Raw genomic sequence first — 20488 nt, forward strand, 5'->3', positions numbered from 1 at the left:
ACTGCTGGAAGGCCATAGTTTGATCCCTGGGGTAGACTGTACGGAGGGAGCTGTCAGACCGGCACATGCTTATTTGTATACTGTACTTGATGTTTTATGGAATGTGAGTACTTTTAACGTTTTTAATAAAATACATATATGGATAGAGAGTACTATGGTCTGCCTAATTGTTTTTGCATGAGCGGAGGCTGTTTGGAGTAAAGAACAGGTGAAGTGGCTGCTAACTGGTGGTTTATGCTCTATTGACCTCCTATGATAATAGAGGTCCATTGCATAAGACATTACCAAGAGCATGAGATGGATCTGGAGGAAGGCATTGTAGAGTGTGAGGTGTATATGCACAAGAGGATTTGGACCATATATAAATATGGCACTGGCTGGGACTTTACTAGTGTTTTTTTAATTAAAATGAGGAGAGAAATATGTTGTTTTTTCACATTTATTTGAATTTGCACATGATTTGAAAATTTTATACATATAATATATGTAATATATACCTTTTTAGGAAGCTATTTTATCTTATAGTGATATTCTCTGGTGGAAATGTTATATTTGAGAAAGTGCTCCACTTATGTATATATTTTGATTTCTTTTGATGTGTGAAGCACATTATAGTGAGAGCTGCTCTAAAATTAGATTGTTTTGATTGGTTTCAGCTGTGCAGGTATTCACTTAGGTGTATTAGTTTATTGATTAATGTAAATTCTTTATTACAAAAGGAAAAAAAACTGTTGCTGTACTACTACTACTACTACTACTACTACTACTACTGCTAAGCTGGAGTTCATTTTTAATTGTTAGTCAAGTCCATCTAAAACTACCCTCTCTCCAGACTGACAATGCTCCGTCTAAGGGTGGCTCCACTGCTTCTCCATAGGGTGGAGCCACCCTAAATCTGGCCATAGATGGATGTCAGCAGTACAGCCCTTAACCTTGCTACAGTGGGTATAGAAAAGAATCACCCCCTTTAAAATAATCACATTTTGTTGCGTTGCAGGCTGAAATCAAGGCAGACACCGTTTTTGTTTTATCCAGCTGTATTTACTGCAACCTATAACATCTAAGATAAAGATATAACACCAACAAGTCAGAAAAAAATAAAATAAATTCAAAGACAGAATCTCTGAGTTGGAAAAAGGATCACCCCCTCCTAAAAATGACTTGTAAACTCAATCCATTGTAGCTAATCACCTTCTCAATGGCACACAAAGCCATTTATCTTTCAACTGTGATCAACTTTGGTCATTTTGATCTTTTACTTGGCTGTTATAAGTTGCACTGAGTAGGTACAGTTGGGTAAAACAAAAACTCTGGGGTTTATTTACTAAAGGCAAATCCACTTTAAACTGAAAGTGCACTTGGAAGTAAAGTCACTGTAGATCCGAGGGGGACATGCAAGGAAAATAAAGAACAGCATTTTAGCTTGCACATGATTGGATAATAAAATCAGCAGAGCTTCCACTCATTTCAGATCTGCCCTTTTGATTTAGCGTGACTGCACTTTCAAGTGCATTTGCAGTGCAAAGTGGATTTACCTTTTGTAAATAATCCCCTCTGTCTTCATTTGAGGCTGCAAAGTAACATAATGGGGGTTATTTACTAATGGAAAATCCACTTTGCACTGCAAGTGCACTTGGAAGTAAAGTCGCTGTAGATCCAAGGGGGACATGCAAAGAAAATAAAAAACAGCATTTTTGCACATGATTGGATGATAAAATCAGTAGAGCTTCCACTCATTTCATATCTACCCCTTAGATTTAGAAAGACTGCACTTGCAGTGCAAAGTGTATTTGCCTTTCGTAAATAACCCCCAATGTTATTTTTTTAAGGGGGGGTATTTTCTATACCCACTGTACATAAGCTGAGATAAAACCACACTGCTACATAGAGGCCACTGTTTGTCATAAGACTAAGCAGAATGGCAGACCTTAAAGTGATTGTAAAGGTTTGCTTAAAAATATATATAAATAATAACAAACATGTTATACTTATCTCCTCTGTGCAGCTGGTTTTGCACAGAGAAGCCCGGATCCTCCTCTTCTTGTGTCCCTCTTTGCTGCACCTGGGCTGCCCCCTCCTATCAAGTAGCCCCTCAGCCAGCAGCTCTCCATGAGGGCACCCAAGGCGACTCAGAGCTCCATGTATCCATTCAAACACGGAACTTCAACCTGGCCCAGCCCCTTCTCTGCCCTGATTGGCTGACTGACTTTAATTGACAACCTCGGGAGCCAATGGCACCACTGCTGTGTCTCAGCCAATCAAAGAAGAGTGTCCTGGATGGCTTAGACACTCGTGGTCATCGCTGGAGAGAGATGGGGCTCAGGTGAATAATTAGGGGGTGCTTGAGTGGCTGCCGGTTCTTCCACAAGACAAGCTATGCAGCTGCCTAGGGTGCACTGCCACCTAGGATGTATTTAGGGCTCTGCAGCCATGATCACTCACTGAGGAGGAGGAAATTTGTAGTCACTCAATCAGCCTCCCCTGGTCCTCCGTCCCTGGGATCTGTGCGGTGCCATGTCCAGCTGCCCTGCCAGCTCTCTGTCCACCTCCCTCTCTGCGCTACGTACAGCTACTACAGGTGCAGGGTGGGCGGCCTTGTGCATGAAGACAGCTGGATTGGATTCACCCAGGTCCAGACTGGACACATAAAGCACACGCTGGGCATCTTCCTGGACCAGGGCCACAGTGCCACTTGTCCTGATAGAGCCCAAAGTTAAGCTGCTCCTGCAGCTCGCCCCGCTGACCCAGCATCTCTCCCGTCGGGGCCTGGGGGGCGGAACCCAGAGATCAGCTGACCTGTCATGGGGAGGGGCTGGAGGAGGTCCCCATCTCCTGCTCTTGTGACTGGTGACACTGGCTGCTGCTGCCTGACTTGTGGAGGGAGCCGGAAAAAAGTTCCAGTGATAACATCCCTCAAGGTAAGAACCGCCCACCTTCTCCTGTCCACCTGGCTGCACCCCCCTCCACATGGCTGCACCACCCACCTGGCTGCACCCCCCTCCTCTGTCCACCTGGCTGCATCCCCACTCCACCTGGCTGCACCCCCCTCCCCTGTCCACCTGGCTGCATCCCCCCTCCCCTGTCCACCTGGCTCTACAGCCCCACCCCCCACTGCACACCTGTGTTCCATCAGCTGTAGCGGAGTACAGAGGAGACATCCAGGGTCTAATTGACCCTGAATGTCTACAAAAAGAGTACCTGTTACCTATATGCTATCACATAGGGGGCTATTGGTCCCCTATGTAATGACAATAAAAGTTACATAAAAAAAAATAGAGAATAAAAATATTTAAAAAGACACATAAAATACAAAACATTTTAGAGCCCACCCTGCCCTACACACATACATACACACAAATGCATGTGATTGCCCTACACATGTTATGCATCACCATGCATGCTGGAGTGAGAGAAATAATTCTAGCATTAGAACTACTGCATAATACTAACCTGATGTCCTGCAGGGGCTTTTAAAGCGTTGCCTATGAAGAAATATAGGGTACTAATGTTTTTTGGCGCTTCATGGGTGCACACACGCAAAGCCCCTTATAGGTCATCAGTTTAGTGATATGCAGGAGTTCTGGTGCTAGAATTATTGAATTCATTTTGTTTTCATATTTTTTCTTTCTTGGGCGGTTGGGGGGGGGGGGGGGGTATCTGGTCTTGCCTTGGGCACTATATAGTCTTACACTGGCCCTGGTGGCTGTTACACACAGAAGGTTTTTTATCTTAATGCATAAACATTAAAAACATTCTGCCTTTACAACTCCTTTAACTGAAGGAAGACAAAATCAAATTTGCAAATACAGATATTCCTATGCGCATAAATATATATAGAAACTATTCATTTAAACAAAGGTATGTAGGGTAAAAGTTAGATTCCATTTAGAAAGAATCTGTCACCTACTACAAGATGTTTTCACTTTCAGTAATTCAATAATTGGCTAACATAACTTGTTTCTGACAAAAAGTGTCAGTGTACAGTTTAATGTTACAATTTGAATAAAATCAATCTAGGAAAATCCTTCCCAAATTATTCTCTGTGTTATACAGGCACAGAACAGCTTCTTGAAGTTGAAGTCCATGCTTTTGTATACAGCTGATAAACGACTCTGGGCAAAAGTTTGGGAGAGCTAAATGAAAGACACCAACCTAAGACCCCTTTCACACTGGGGCGCTTTGCAGGCGCTACAGCATGAAAAATATCGCCTGCAAAGCGCCCTGAAAGAGCCGCTCCCCGAGGGCTTTCACACTGGAGCGTGCGCTGGCAGGAAACTAAAAAAAGTCCTGCTAGCAGCATCTTTGGAGCGGTGTGTATACCGCTCCTGCCCATTGAAATCAATGGACAGCTCGGCTATCCCTCTGGCAAAGTGCTGTGCGGATGGTTTTAACCCTTTTCGGTTGTTAGCGGGGGCTGAAAGTGCCCTGCTAGCGGCCAAATGCTTCTGCAAATACGACGGTAAAGTGCCGCCAAAAATGGCGGCGCTTTAGCGCCAACGCAGCCCCCGCTCCAGTGTGAAAGGGGCCTAATGGTTGTCTACTGCTCATTAGTCAGCATAACTACTTTAAAAAAAATGTTTTCCATTGTCTTAAGCTGGCTACACATTATACTTTTTTTTTTTTTCAATTTCCTTTAGATTTGCCTTCAACTATGTAATGCAGGGGCCTGCCTGATTGCATACAATTTGAAAGTGTTTAGGTATGACCTCATATTCTATGGTTTTGGTAAATTTAAAGAAAACTTGTACAATAAATTGTATAATGTGTAAACAAACAGCTTTAGTCTGTTCTACAATATTTGATCCAATTCCACTTATGTTGGATATATAAGGCAAACAGGTTGTACATAAATATCAGTATTACCTTGGAGTCACATTCAATAGGTTTTTTACATCCTTCACATATATTTGCAAAAAGGTTTTCAAAGCATTTGATGCAGTAGGGATTGTCATCCTTAACAGTGTATTTCTTTCCATAGAGAGATTCCTTACAGCTCTTGCAGTCAAAGGTCTCGTTATCCATAGCGGAATGGCAGCTGAATACAAGGAAATATTCAGTTAATAGTATAAATTACTGGAGAGCTATGAAACTACTTTAATAGAATATGGTATACTACAGAAAATATATGCTTTCTATTTATCTGGTGCACCAAATCTTTTCAGCTTCATTGCGTTTTTATTAAAGATTTGAGATACAGTTAACGATGTAGAAAAATACACAGATATGGACAATACACAACGTGTTGCCGGAACTATAACAGCCAGTATCATGGGGTCACATTGAAGCATAAAAGAAGCCTGTAGATTTGCAAACCTGGTACACCTAATCTTTTCTATCCCTTATCTAAGGGTTTGTTTGCATTTTCTGTAAAAAAAAACACATAGGGGGTTATTTACGAAAAGGCAAATCCACTTTGCACTGAAAGTGCACTTGGAAGTGCAGACACTGTAGATCTGAAAGGGACATGCAAGGAAAATAAAAAACAGCATTTTAGCTTGCACATCATTGGATGATAAAATCAGCAGAGCTTCCCCTCATTTCAGATCTTCCCCTCAGATCTACGGCGACTGCACTTCCAAGTGCACTTGTAGGGCAAAGTGGGTTTGCCTTTAGTAAATAACCCCCATAGTTAAGCTACATTTTATACCACACCCCATCTGCACCCCCTTAAGCTGAAAAGGCAGTGGTTAGAGCTGCACACATGTCTTGACCACCATGTATTGCTTCATGATAGCGTCAGGAATTAAACACCCCGTCAAATTCAGCGGGCAATACTGCCTACTTAACATGACCCATTCAAAGGAATAGGTCTATGCTGCAACGGCCCTGCAACTGTGTGCAATGCATGCAGTTGCAGAATGGTGGTGTGGTATTTAGGGGGTTAAACGGGCACTGAAAAGGTGACATTTTGCCCCCTCACTGCCTGTCAAATTCCACACTCAGTTCGCTTTTTAGAAGTACATTATAGCTTGCGGCATGTTTAAAGAAAACCTAAAAGAGAATATCCAAATCATTTTCGATTGCAGAACTTGCAGAGCTGCCTGTTCAGAAGAATGGAAGGTAGTTCCCACAAGGTGGATATTTCCAGGGCCATCTTTAAGGCAGGGCAAAACGGGCAGCTTTCCTGGGCCCTTTCATTGTTGTGGGACCCAAAGCAGCTACCTCATACTTGCCAACTATCCCAGTTTAAATTCCCTTGTCCTTTGAGGTTTCAGTCCCGTGCTGTGTCCCAATATCTCAGTGTGAAGTGCTGCTACTAATGCTACCCAGCTCTGCCCTATTGTTGTGTACAGAAGACTGCTGACTGACCTGCAGACCCTGTGTTTACATAATACCGGCATTGATATGTAAATAATGGCTGCATTCATATGTAAATAGCTGCAGACCGGCAGCATCCATATGTAAATAGAGGCAGCGTTCATATGTATATCATGTCCCCATGAGGTCATATCCACCATCACCTATACTGATTGCTGCCCACTGGGGAGATAAAGGGGCATGCTTGAAAGTCCAGCATACAACTGTGATCATTCAGACTATCAGCCTGTTCTGCAAAGGTAAGCAAATTAGTGTGGGGGTGGGGGGTAGTGTGGGGTGTGCAGAGGTAGGCAGAGAATGAATCACAGTTTGGGTGCACAGGTGAGCAAGGAGGGGATGTATGGAGGTAAGGAAGTTGGGTGCACAGATGAGCAGAGGAGGCAGGGAGCGTTAAAGGGGTGGAGGGTTGGAGTGGAGAAGATAGGGGAGGTTTGGGGTGCAGAGGTTGAAACGAGTTTTAGGCTGCAAAGCAGTACTGACATGGTGGATTAAGATGTAGGTAGCATGAAGGGCAGCCCAATTATTTCAATGGGCTACTCTATGCACTAGAAATGTGGAAGAAAGTCCCTAACGCTTTTTCAAAATCACATGGTTGCACAGCACATGTCAGCAGATGGTGTCATTAACAATTAATGGCACTGCTGTGTATCTGCTAAAGGGCAGCATGTTTCTGTGGTGTCAGGATGTCTCAGTTACATTGCTGGTCAGTGTAAATCATCTCATTACATTGGCGCTTGGTGCACAATCCGTTCATTCACACTAGTAGCCAGTTTGAAGGTCCCCCTTACATTATTGGTCAGTGTAAATTTCTCCTTACATTGGTGGTTACTGTGAATGCTCCTGTTACATAAGTGGTCAGTGTAAATCCCCATTACATCGGTGGACATTGTAACTTTTCTCATTACATTGGGGCTTGGTGTACAATCCTTTTATTCACACTAGTGACCAGTGTGAAGGTCCCCCTCCTTACATTGTTGGTTACTGTGAATGCTTCTATTACATCAGTGGTCAGTGTAAACCCCTATTACATCAGTGGTCAGTGTAAACCCCTATTACATTGGTGGTCAGTGTTGAAACTCCTCATTATATTGGTAGACAGTAAAAAAAAATCAGCATTGCCATTGATAACACCCTCCCCCCAACACTGGCACTGATCCCAGGAGTTCTAGGAGTTTCTGTCTATTGCTGGGCCCCCTCACCACCCCAGTCCATGGTGTGCAAGCAGGTGGAGAGTGATATTGCATGGGGGGGGGGGGCAAGAAAATGTTTGCCTAGGGTCCAAACAATATTAAAGAAGGCCCTGCATATTTGTAGTAGAGCACTGTGTATGGATGAAGAGGATGGTCAGTGCTAGATCAGTCTACATTTCACATAACGGCATACAGAATCAGGACTTCATTGGAGATGAGCTTCATTTTTTTCCCTCAAAGCCAGACACCTTGTGAAAGGTCATTTACTTCCAATGTGATCATCCAGAAACAAAAAGTACAACTTTTCATATTTAGAACTAAATTTTCCGTTCAGCTTGCAGATTGGCACTGTGTCAGTATTTTTCTTTCTTTGTACCTGGCACAGTTTAGGACAGTCATGTGCTAACAATGCTCAGCAGTAGGATTGTTACTCTGTTAAAGAATAATATTCAACTGTATGTGTTCATTATATATATATATATATACCGTATATACTCGAGTATAAGCCGAGATTTTCAGCCTCTTTTTTGAGGCTGAAAGTGCCCCCCTCGGCTTATACTCGAGTCATCGCTGTCTGCCCGCTCGATCAGCGTGTCGAGCAGACAGACAGCGGCCATTCTATTCAAAAGCCGCGCCTCCGGCTCCGCCTTCGCCTGTGATAGGCGGAACACTGAATTTCCCAGCAGCCTGTGTTCCGCCTATCACGGACATCGTATCATCCTCGTACTACGGACGAGGATGATACGACGTCTGTGATAGGCGGAACACAGGCTGCTGGGAAATTCAGTGTTCCGCCTATCACAGGCGAAGGCGGCGGCGCAGCTTTTGAACTTTACAATGGCCGCCGACGAAGAGGGCACGGGACGGAGGCAAGGGAAGGCACGGCACGGGACGGGACGGGACGGCGGCGGCAAGGCACGGCACGACACGGGACGGATGCAAGGAGGCAAGTCACGGCACGGGACGGAGGCAAGGAGGCAAGGCACGGGACGGAGGCTCGGGACAAAGGTAGGCTGGACACACACACACACACACACACACACACACACACACACACACACACACACACACACACACACACACACACACACACACACACACACACGGATGGAGACACACACAGGGATGGATGGACGGACACACAGGGATGGACGGACACACAGGGATGGACGGACACACAGGGATGGACGGACACACAGGGATGGACGGACACACACACAGGGATGGACAGGCATGTCTCACCCTCGGCTTATACACGAGTCAATAAGTTTGCCAGTTTTTTTGGGGGTAAATTGGGGGCCTCGGCTTATATTCGGGTCGGCCTATACTCGAGTATATACGGTATATATATATATATATATATATATATATATATATATACAGAGATAATAGTGCCAATGAACACTTCAGTAAATGCTTTGCTTTGTTTCACCAATTATAAGATACCTTATTCATTTTAGGTTTGCTTGTTCTGTTCACATACTGTAAATTACTATACATGCATCAGTCATAACTTTATGACCCATGACATGTTAGGCAAATAACATCTCATTGCAGTGGCCTCTGAAAATGGGTGGGATATATTAGGCAGCAAGTGAACATGTTGTTCCTGAAGTTGATGTGTTAAGAGCAGGAAAAATGGGCATCGCAGATCATTGCTTATGGAACTACATAGCCGCAGACTACAATGGGCAGGTGAGCCTAACAGTGGCCTGGTCTAATGAATCACATGTGCGTCACTTACCTAGGAAAGAGATGGCACCAGGCTGCACTATAGAAAAAAGTGTGATGTTTTGGCCAGAGTTCTATTGGTAAATGTTGGTCTTGTCATTTACGTGACATACTTGACACATACCACCAACCTAAACATTGTTGCTGGCCAAGTACACCCCTTCATGGAAACCGTATTCTCTGATGGCAGTGGCCTCTTTCAGCAGGAGAAAGTGCCCTGTCACACGGCAAAAATGGTTTGTGGAACACAACAAGATGTTGACTTGTCCTTCAAATACTCTCAGATCTCAATCCAATCGAGCATCTGTGGAATGTGCTAGAAAGAAAAGTCTGATCCATGGAGGCCCCACCATGCAACGTACAGGACTTAAAGGATCTGCTACTGACGGCTTGGTGACAGACACCACATACTACCTTTCCAGGTCAAGTGGTGGCCATGCTGTGGCGGGTCTGGCTGGCCTGTTTTGGTGGCAAAAGGGGGACCTACTCAATATTGGGTGGGTGATCATAACGTTATGGCTGATTGGTGTATATTAGTACTATTTGTATAAGTATGATGCTAAACTGCAACATATGTTAAAAGTAAAGCCTTTATATTTATTTGTTCATTAAAAAGGGTCCTTTAAAATTTAGTGTAGATTTTTCTCAGTTAATCTGCTTCCTCTCTTATAGAGAAATTCATTTGTTTTCCTAATTTCTCCACTTATTACACTTAGTGATGCTGACATATACTGATTACAAGTCTGGCTGATTCAGTTAACTGATAATTAAACTGACTGACTTCATAGGCATATCTAGGGCAGACAGTTCATACTGTCTGACATCTAAATTAAGTGTTTAGAGGCAATATTCGTCATGCTTTCTAGAAATCCTGGTACATTCATTTGCAAAAACAGGACAATTAGGACAAATGATGAGCAAGTCAATTTACTGAAGGTTTGGCAAATCTGGTTCAAAGTTCAGTGAACCCAAACTTTGTGGTGAATCTCACAGAAGTCTATCAGAGTGCATCCTGCTGTTAAATTCTTCAGATTTATGGGCTAATAGGCAAACTATTGAAAAAAATGATTGTATAGGGATCTAGGCACTGCCATGGACAACATGTAAAAGAGCAAAACAAGTTTTTCAGAACTCTCTATGGAGCGATTGTGCATGGCCAGCGGACATTGTGCATTGGCTTCAGCATCACGGGGGGCATGCACGCCCCTACACCTCTTAAAGTGCCCAACGTACACCTACGGCGGTTAGCACAGCTGTGCCAACCTGCCGCCATATAACGATGGTGGCTGATCGACAAGAGGTTAAAGTTTAGTGTGTAACAACAGCTGCAGTGGTTCATAGTCACTGGTAATCCAAGACTGGTTCATTTTATTGAACGTGAGCTGGTCCACCCTGCCAGGTGACAGATGGATTCAACTCTCTATAATAAAACTTCCTGCTGCACTGAAGGCCCTTCTCCAACGGCACACTGGCTGTAGGCCAAGCCAGAAGCTTTAGCATATGCTGTGCAAACTGCTGCCAATAGTCCAGCCTGGTCACCCAAAAGTCCATGGGGTCCTCACTGCTAAGAGTGTCTGCATCAGTTCTTGACACAGTGCTTGCTTTTAATATAAGGGCACTTACCTTTCCAGGGAGCCCACGATGTCGGCACCCCAAGCCGATCTGTCCATCGGCTCTGGGTGCAGGCGCCGGCATCTTTACTAAGGGAAAACAGGAAGTGAAGCCTTGCAGCTTCACAGCCTGTTTTCTACTGTGTGTTCTGAATAGTCCTGGTGTCTTCTGGGGCTTCTGTGTCTCCTATAAGGCATTGGGGGGGGGGTATCCACTCCCCCCGAAAGGTGCCAAATGTCACAGCATAGGGGGGAGGAATCAAACAAGAGGAGCTTCCCCTTGTGGGTGGAGCTCCACTTTAACAAAGGTACAAGATCCTGAGTAGAAAAGCCTGCTTCCTGCCAGCATGCTGAAAAGAAGGCCCCTTGCTATCTGAGTGTAAGCAGTGGTCTCTCTGCAAAAGTAAAATGCACCACCCCCTAAACTAGAGCGTTACTATCCGCAGGAAGAATGAACTTTGCTGATTGGAGAGCTCTAGCTCTTTTAGACCTCTGCACGACCACCACTGCTTTCATGCAAGGTATAAGGATTCTGGCCAGGGACAGGCTTTTCTACACGCTTAAGGCTGCTTTCTACAGAAAATAGCTGTAAGATTTTGTATGCCAATTTATTTTTATGCACCTGGAATGTATTTAAGTGATTTTAACTTTAAGTTAAATTGTACTTTAATGCTCTGTTATGATGCTACCTTTCACAACTTTTTATTGTGTGGTTTGCAGAGTTTCAGCAAATCACAAAGCATCCACTGTGAAAAATGAACATATATCAAAAACACCCATCTGTCACCATTACAATATTAGAATATTATGCAATGCAACTCCCACTACAGACAATAAGCAGGGCCAAACAATTGCCAAATAGTATGGATGCTATAGATCAAAAAGTAAAACTTTTTAAAGGGTGTTCTTTTGTTTTATCTCAATTTGCAGTAAAGTACATAAGAAGGGCTTTCTGCTCCATAAATTAGGTGGAACATGTCCTGGTGTTCTCCATTAAATCACCCCTTTGGAGTACATTTTCATTAGTTTTCTCTTGTTCTAGCAATTCCTCCTCTAGAGGTCAACTTGCAACTTTCCCTAGAGACAAATTTGAACAGGGACATTTCTGATATGAAGCAGATGCTGATGGGGTGATCTCATAATTCTTTATTTTTTTACAAAATGTTCAAGAATGTTCTAGTTTTTGTAATGATGGCAAATGTATCTTCTTTATATATATATATATATATATATATATATATATATATATATATATATATATATATATATATATAAAAGTATATGTTGTAATAAAATTATGCAGATAACACTGACCTAGAAACACGTTACTATTAAATGCATACAGATATAAACATTTGGTGAGTAAAATGATTCTATGATTACATTTATAAAGTTTAGCAAATTGTTCTAGTGATATCATTGCAATGTTTTGGTTTGTGGTACTATGTTTGAAAAGACATTGGATAGTTGGAACGCTGTCCACCAAACATGAGAAAGGGAAGAGAATTTCATGTTTCCTGTGTTGGAAAAGAACAACAGTGTGTAATGTAAAGTCACAGGTGGCGTTGTAGTATGATAGTGTTTCCCCTAAAAATAAGACCTGGCGTGATTGTCGGTGATGGCTGCAATATAAGCCCTACCCCCCAAATAAGCCCTACCCCTTTTCCCTGAAAATAAGCCCTATCCCAAAAAAAAGACCTACAAGGACTTTAACTATCACCAACAATCACGCTAGGTCTTATTTTTGGGGAAACAGGGTAGTACATGTTCTGTGTTGTCATTGGCAAATGTATTTGGGATTTGGGGAGGGGGATATGTGTGAGGAGGAAGAATGGGGGGATATGTGTGAGGAGGAAGAATGGGGGGATATGTGTGAGGAGGAAGAATGGGGGGATATGTGTGAGGAGGACGAATGGGGGGATATGTGTGAGGAGGAAGAATGGGGGGATATGTGTGAGGAGGAGGAATGGGATATGTGTGAGGAGGAAGAATGGGGGGATATGTGTAAGGAGGAAGGATGGGGGGATATGTGTGAGGAGGAAGGATGGGGGGATATGTGTGAGGAGGAAGAATGGGGGGGATTGTGTGAGGAGGAAGAATAGGGGGGATATGTGTGAGGAGGAAGAATGGGGGGTATGTGTGAGGAGGAAGAATGGGGGGGATTTGTGTGAGGAGGAAGGATGGGGGGATATGTGTGAGGGGGAAGAATGGGGGGGATCTGTGTGAGGAGGAAGGATGGGGGGATATGTGTGAGGAGGAAGAATGGGAATGGGGGGGGATTTTTGTGAGGAGGAAGAATAGGGGGGGATATGTGTGAGGAGGAAGGATGGGGGGATATGTGTGAGGAGGAAGAATGGGGGGGATTTGTGTGAGGAGGAAGGATGGGGGGATTTGTGTGAGGAGGAAGAATGGGGGGGGATTTGTGTGAGGAGGAAGAATAGGGGGGTATGTGTGAGGAGGAAGGATGGGGGGATATGTGTGAGGAGGCATAATAGTGGAGGATATGTTCTCGGAGAAGGTTTTGGGGAGGGGGTTAATTTAGAGGAGGTCGTGCTAGGAGGGGGATTTGTGGAAATTTGTCCTAGGAGGGGGATTGAAGAAAGAAGATTTGCACTGAGAGGAGAGATGGGGGGGGGGGGGGATTTTGTGGCAGGAGGAATGTAATGGGGATTTGGGCTAATAGGAAGAATTGGGGGGGAGAAGATTTGTGCTAGGATAGAAATTTTGAGAAAAAAGGTAGGCTGTACGGGGCCCCGTGATTTCTAACAGCGGCCCTGCTTGTGTGATCTAGTTGGTGTGATACAAGGGCTAGCCAGTAAATTGTGGTAGGACAGGAGCAACACAAGACAGTTAGCCTAGTAGGGAAGGATGCTTAAATCTAGCCTTGAGGGACTAAAAATCAGAAACGGTAGACAAGCAGACATTATGAAGAACATGCATATGCACACACACACTTTCTTACTTTAATAGAAAAATTTGATTTACCAGAATAACACAGCATAGTAAAATAAAAAAAGCTTAATTGTAGTGCCATTATACATTCTGTTCTCTTGAGTAAAAGAACAACTTGCTCCGTTCACTGATAAGAACATTTGGCAATCAATGTTAATACGTGAGAAACAGAAGTGTTTCTATATAAAGACAACACTGTATTTGTAAGCTTCCATTTCTGTTAGTGGTTAATGAATGCAAACACACTACAAAGGAATACAGACTCCTAGTACCTAAATATAACCTCCAATATTCAAATGTAGTATAAAATACTTAACAATGCATCGGTCCCCTGTAAGTAATATTAATAATAATACATACAGTGTATCAGATATAAAAGTGCAGACCTGTACATGGATCTTCTTTCCCTTACGCTTCCAGATTTTCTGTGTTATACTGGCAGTCAGAACAGCTGATAGAGGACTCCACTTTCTTGTATCTTATTTCCAAAGTATAATACACAACTGTTGGATTTGTGCCATAGAGCAGTGACTAACGCAAAGCGGCACTACAGTTATGTTTATAAAGGGGCGGGGCTTAACACTGGAGGACTTCTTAAAGTATTTGTCCGACCAGAGCTATTTTTTTTTTCCGTTTTGAATAGGGTGGAGGATTGGAATCTGTCCAGTTTTTAGTGCTATCTAGGGCTCTGTTAGAGGGATTCTTCTTCACATTTACCAACAGCAACAATGAAAGAAATGATTTCTTTTTTATTAGAGTAGGGTAAGGCTAGAGCCCTTGTCGGCTGCCCTCGTCTGTACCTTCGTTTCAGATTTCCCTCTCTTTCTGTCTGGTGATATCAATGTCCCTGTGACTGGAGGGAAGTGCTCTAAAATCTCTCTAAAGCCCCATACACACTATCAGATTCTCTGCTGATACTTTCCTTCACATTTACCAAAGCCATGTAGTGCAGGTCCTGCCTGATTGTATACAAATTGAAACTACTAAGGTTTGACCTCATATTATATGGTTTTGGTAAATCTGAAGGAAAAAATCTGCAGAAAATCTGATAGTGTGTATGGGGCTTTACAATTCAACACTGCCACAAATGTGTGGCAAGTTATACTTGCTACCTGGGTGATGAATGGAGAAGCAGCAGACTAAAGCACCATACACACTATCAGATTTTCTGCTGATTTATTCCTTCAGATTTACCAAAACCATATAATATGAGGTGAAACCTTAGGAGTTTCAATTTGTATATAATCAGGCAGGCCCTTGCACTACATGGTTTTGGTAAATCTGAAGACAAAATTCAGCAGAAAATCTGATAGTGTGTATGGGGCTTAACAGAGTTCTGGATAGTAGTAAAAACCTAATCTAAGCCCTCCCCTAGTCTTATCCAAAAGTCACTTTAACTTTCCATGAACGCTTCATTGCCTGTAAACCTAAGTTTATCATATCTTACACTGACACACCAGTCTAGCTATAAAGCTAATAACATGATGATGAATGGTATTATACCCAAGTGTATAAAATGTATTAAAGTGTTAAAAGGTGTAAACTTCTTTTCTGAGAACAAGTCATTTGGAAAATAAAATGTCAAAGAACAAAGTAATGGAAACACTGTAAGCAAGGGTGCTTCTCATTCATGCCATACCAAAATGTGCTTGTTTACATGGGCATGGTGTTTAATGTATTGGTTTGTAATGTATAGGTAATATGGTTTATGTGAGAGCAATTACTAATAAAAAAAAAAAAAAACAATAGTTCACTCTCAAACATTTCCCACACAAAACAATTATATAAAAATAAAATATAAATACTGTAAAGCAGCCTTTCTCAACCTTTTCAACACAGAGGAACCCTTGAAATAGTTCTCCGGTTTCGGGGGAACCCCTGCTAAAAATTAGAAATCTACAGTTCAAGATACATAGGTGTGATGGTCGTTGGGAAGAATGGTCCTTACACATGTGGTCATTGGGAAGAATTACCCCCTTACAAATAGCTAAAAAGGATCAATGGGATCTTGGGAACAGTGGGAACTTATCTGAGAGGCAGAAATTGCCCAATGCTGAAGGAACCCCTAGCAACCTCTAGAGGAACCCTAGGGTTCCAATGAACCCTGGTTGAGAATCACTGCTGTAGAGGCTGTTTTAATTTCCCTTCCTCATGCCACAGCTCTCTAGAAATGCCTAGATAGCAGCTGTAAAAACTCAGTGTAAAAATCCATGTTAACCCTCTTTGATTTTTTACTTTTTTTAATCCCTCTTTTTCCATTTAGTGAGATTCATTTTTTTATTGGCTGACTTCAGGTAAGAAAGTCCCAGCACTGTACACACGTGCATAAACACATTACAGAAGACTTAGAAATAGAGAAAAAGAGGGCTTGGACTTTTTAGGCACGACCACATAGGTCTAATGATATAAAAAGCTGTTTATTAAACATAGAAACAACATTAAAATCAACACTAAATAAAGTCCATGTCACAGATATAACAAGAAAAAAATTAATGGTGGATGACTACTCATTCCATGATCAGATATTAAATTCCAATTCAGCGCCTTGCGCTCCTGAAGAGGCGCAAGGCACGTAACATGTAGAGCCCAAGATTTTACCACCATCTTCAATCTGTTTTCATAGCCTCTATCTAGAATTTAATATCTGATCATGGAATGAGTAGTCATCCACCATTAATTTTTTCATGTTATATCCATTGGCTATGTACAGGTCATATTTTCTTACTCTGTGACATGGACTTTATTCAATGTTGATTTTTGTTGTTTCTATGTTTAATAAATAGCTTTTTATATAATTAGACCTATGTGGTCGTGCCTAAAAAGTCCAAGCCCTCTTTTTCTATATTTCTTTGTCTAAATCATAGGACATGGCACCTGATAATTTCCAATATATATATATATATATATATATATATATATATATATATATATATATATATATATATATATATATATATATGTATATTTACATATGCCCACATAAACTATATTACCAAAAGTATTGTGATGCCTGCCTTTACACGCACATGAGTTTTATTGACATTCCAGTCTTAGTTTGTAGGGTTCAATATTGAGTTGGCCCACCCTTTGCAGCTATAACAGCTTCAACTCTTCTGAGAAGGCTGTCCACAAGGTTTAGGAGTGTGTTTATGGGAATGTTTGACCATTCTTCCAGAAGCACATTTGTGAGGTCACGCACCGATGTGGACAAGAAGGCCTGGCTCACAGTCTTCGCTCTAATTCATCCCAAAGGTGTTCTATCAGGTTGAGGTCAGGACTCTGTGCAGGCCAGTCAAGTTCATCCACCCCAAACTTGCTCATCCACACTGTATTACCAAAAGTATTGGGTCACCCCTCCAAATTATTTAGTGGAGGGGGGATTAAGGCGTGGGGTTGTTTTTCAGGGGTTGGGCTTGGACGCCTTAGTTCCAGTAAAGGGAACACTTAAGGTGTCAGCATAGCCAGACATTTTCGACAATTTAATGCTCCCAACTTGGTGGGAACAGTTTGGTGATGGCCCCTTCCTGTTCCAACATGACTGCGAACCAGTGCACAAACAAGGTCCATAAAGACATGGGTGAAAGAGTTTCTGGTGGAGGAACTTGACTGGCCTGCACAAAGTCCTGACCACAACCTGATAGAACACCTTTGGGATGAATTAGAGTGGTGACTGTGAGCCAGGCCTTCTTGTCCAACATCAGTGCCTGACCTCACAAATGCGCTTCTGGAAGAATGGTCAAACATTCCCATAGACACACTCCTAAACCTTGTGGACAGCCTTCCCAGAAGAGTTGAAACTGTTATAGCTGCAAAGGGTGGGCCAACTCAATTTTGAATCCTATGGAGTAAGACTGGGATGCCATTAAAGGTTATGTAAAGGCAGGCATCCCAATACTTTTGACAATATAGTATACATTAAGACTTAACTTTAGACAAAGGTTTTTTTTGTTTTGGATAAAGTGGGTCAATTTTGAAACCTGTGTCCATTTTGGGAAGTTTATGTCTCCTGACAGGGACACAAAGCAACAAGAAATTTGGGGACATCTTCTCCATAGTCATGGACAAAGCAACAATAACACTTTCTTTCAGTAGGTAAACATACCTCCCAACTTTTTGAGATGGGAACGAGGGACACGTATTAGCAAAGGTATATAGGCTTAGGACACACCCTCTGATACGCCCCCTTGAAGGAGAATTATATAAAAAAGAATTATTAGTTAAACCCACAAGTGCTTTACCATTACTATTCCTTTACCTTGGCTTCTGAAATTTACTGATGCAGCAATTTATTTATTGGATGAAAGGTTTAGCACTGAAACACTTTTTAAAATAGAAAACGTTCATTTTATATACAACTATATATAGATAAGACCAAAATGAGGGATAAATTGTGAGGGAATTTGTTCCAAATCAGGGCCAGCCTCTCGAAATCAGGGACAGTTGGGAGCTATTGGTAAATGTTACAACTTGTGTCTTTTTTGCCCTCTGTACTTTCCTTTGTTGGTACTATTCCCAATATATCTTGTCCTGGTGTCACAGGAATAAAATGTGAGGAGGGAGTTCTTCAATGAAAGAAATAAAAAGTTATGCCCCATAGACACGGTCGGATTTTCCGACAGAAAATGGGCGATCGGATCATGTTGTTGGAAAATCCCACCGTGTGTGGGCTCCATCTGACTTTTTCCATCTAATTTTCCGACGTACAGTGTTTGAGAGCAGGAGCTAAAATTTTCCGACAACAAAATCCGATTGTTTAAATTCCGATCATGTGTAGACAATTCCGATGGACAAAATCCGATTGTTTAAATTCCGATCATGTGTAGACAATTCCGACGGACAAAATCCGATTGTTTAAATTCCGATCATGTGTAGACAATTCCGACGGACAAAATCCGATTGTTTAAATTCCGATCATGTGTAGACAATTCCGATGGACAAAATCCGATTGTTTAAATTCCGATCATGTGTAGACAATTCCGACGGACAAAATCCGATTGTTTAAATTCCGATCATGTGTAGACAATTCCGACGGACAAAATCCGATTGTTTAAATTCCGATCATGTGTAGACAATTCCGACGGACAAAGTGCAGTGCCGTGCATGCTCAGAATAAACTAAGAGACTAAAGCTATTGGCCCGTTTATAGTCCCGACGTACGTATTTGACGTTACCTCGTTCAGAACGATCGGATTTTCCGACAACTTTGTGCGACCGTGTGTATGCAAAACAAGTTTCGACCAAAATCCGAAAAAAAATCAGACGGATTTTGTGGTCGGAATGTCCGACCGTGTGTACAAGGCATTAGACATTCCAACATTTACCCACCTATAGTTTTTTGTATAAAACAAAAAGTATGGATTGAATGATATATAGATATCAGAACTGACAGATTTTAGCTGCAATCACAAATATATCTGATTTTAAAAATAAAATAAATATTAAACTCAAATGCAAGACCAAAGAATTAAAAAAAATAAAAATATTATGTTTAAATTGCTGCAGTATATGGCAGTGCAATGAGAAAACACTTGTTCCTGCACTATTTTACTAATAGCATTTAGGAAGGTAATAAAATGAATGATACGAGTAAATGTAATCTTACTGTATATTAAACTTTTTCTTATCATGATTTCAGAAAAAAATATCATACAATTATATTTCATAAAACATTAAGGCACAAGTATAGGTTTAATGTATAAAACGGTAAAGCAAAAAAAAAAAAAAAAAAAAAAAAAGCTACAAAAACCACAAACCTCCAGGGACTACTTATCCATTGCATTCCCTTTTTCCAGCTTTGTCATGTTTTCTAAAGTCTATTTTTAGATAAGCCAGTAAAATGAACAGGCAAAACATTTCACCAGACTTCCTGCTGTGTTAAGAGAAATGAGCAATCTTGAAGGACCCATAACAAGTTACTTTATGTGAAAATGCATCTAATAGAAGATATGTATACAGCGTGTGTGTACAGTATATATATATATGTGTGTGTGTGTGTGTGTGTGTGTGTGTGTGTGTGTGTGTGTGTGTATATATATATATATATACACACATATATATATATACACACATATATATATATATATATATATATATATACATACATACCCACACATCCTCATAGGCCAGTATTTACATTACAAGCAATGTCCAAAGGAAACACCACTTGCCTGTATACATGCAGTCTAAATAGGACCAGTAGCATTTTATACCTGCACTTGGCTTTACTATACTGAGCACAGTGTACATCATCAAAATAGGACATGCACCAGATACTTTGCACTGATTTTGGTGAAACTGCAGCGCTGATCCTCAAACTAGGTTTTCTTTATATCTATCTTGGTATTTCTCCTCTGTGGCATGCCTGAGCAGCTTTTAAATGTAGAATACTAAAGGTTAGTTGTTGTTTTTTTGTTACTAAACAAAATGAGACTGTTATCAGCATTTTTTTTTAAAGCACCTCTACTAATACAAGAAAACACGAATGCCCTGTACACACGGTCAAACTTTCCGACAGAAAATGTGCGATCGGCTCATGTTGTCAGAAAATCCGATCATGTGTAGGCTCCATCTGAATTTTTCCATCAGAATTTACGACACACAAAGTTTGAGAGCAGGATCTAAAATTTTCAGACAACAAAATCCAATGGTTTAAATTCCGATCGCGTGTAGACAATTCCGATGGATAAA

General features: G+C 41.6%; 1 protein-coding gene across 2 annotated transcripts in view; it reads right to left on the reverse strand.

Annotated features, from left to right (window-relative positions):
* FHL5 (four and a half LIM domains 5) overlaps positions 1-20488 on the reverse strand; it is a 67825-nt gene that overhangs the window by 27631 nt on the left and 19706 nt on the right. Inside the window, exons 1-2 of one of the 2 annotated variants that reach the window (XM_077487220.1) lie at positions 14188-14332; positions 4864-5035 (exon numbers count right to left, since the gene is read on the reverse strand). In XM_077487220.1, coding sequence (XP_077343346.1) covers positions 4864-5035; positions 14188-14195 — 180 coding nt within the window. In that variant the 5' untranslated portion in view covers positions 14196-14332. Of the gene's footprint in view, positions 1-4863; positions 5036-14187; positions 14333-20488 lie in introns of those variants that run through there. The other variant, XM_077487221.1, reaches the window with a different exon arrangement.

Source organism: Lithobates pipiens, unplaced genomic scaffold, assembly GCF_037356315.1.
Source record: "Lithobates pipiens isolate NorthernLeopardFrog02 unplaced genomic scaffold, aLitPip1_a1.2 Scaffold_18, whole genome shotgun sequence".
Taxonomy (NCBI): domain Eukaryota; kingdom Metazoa; phylum Chordata; class Amphibia; order Anura; family Ranidae; genus Lithobates; species Lithobates pipiens.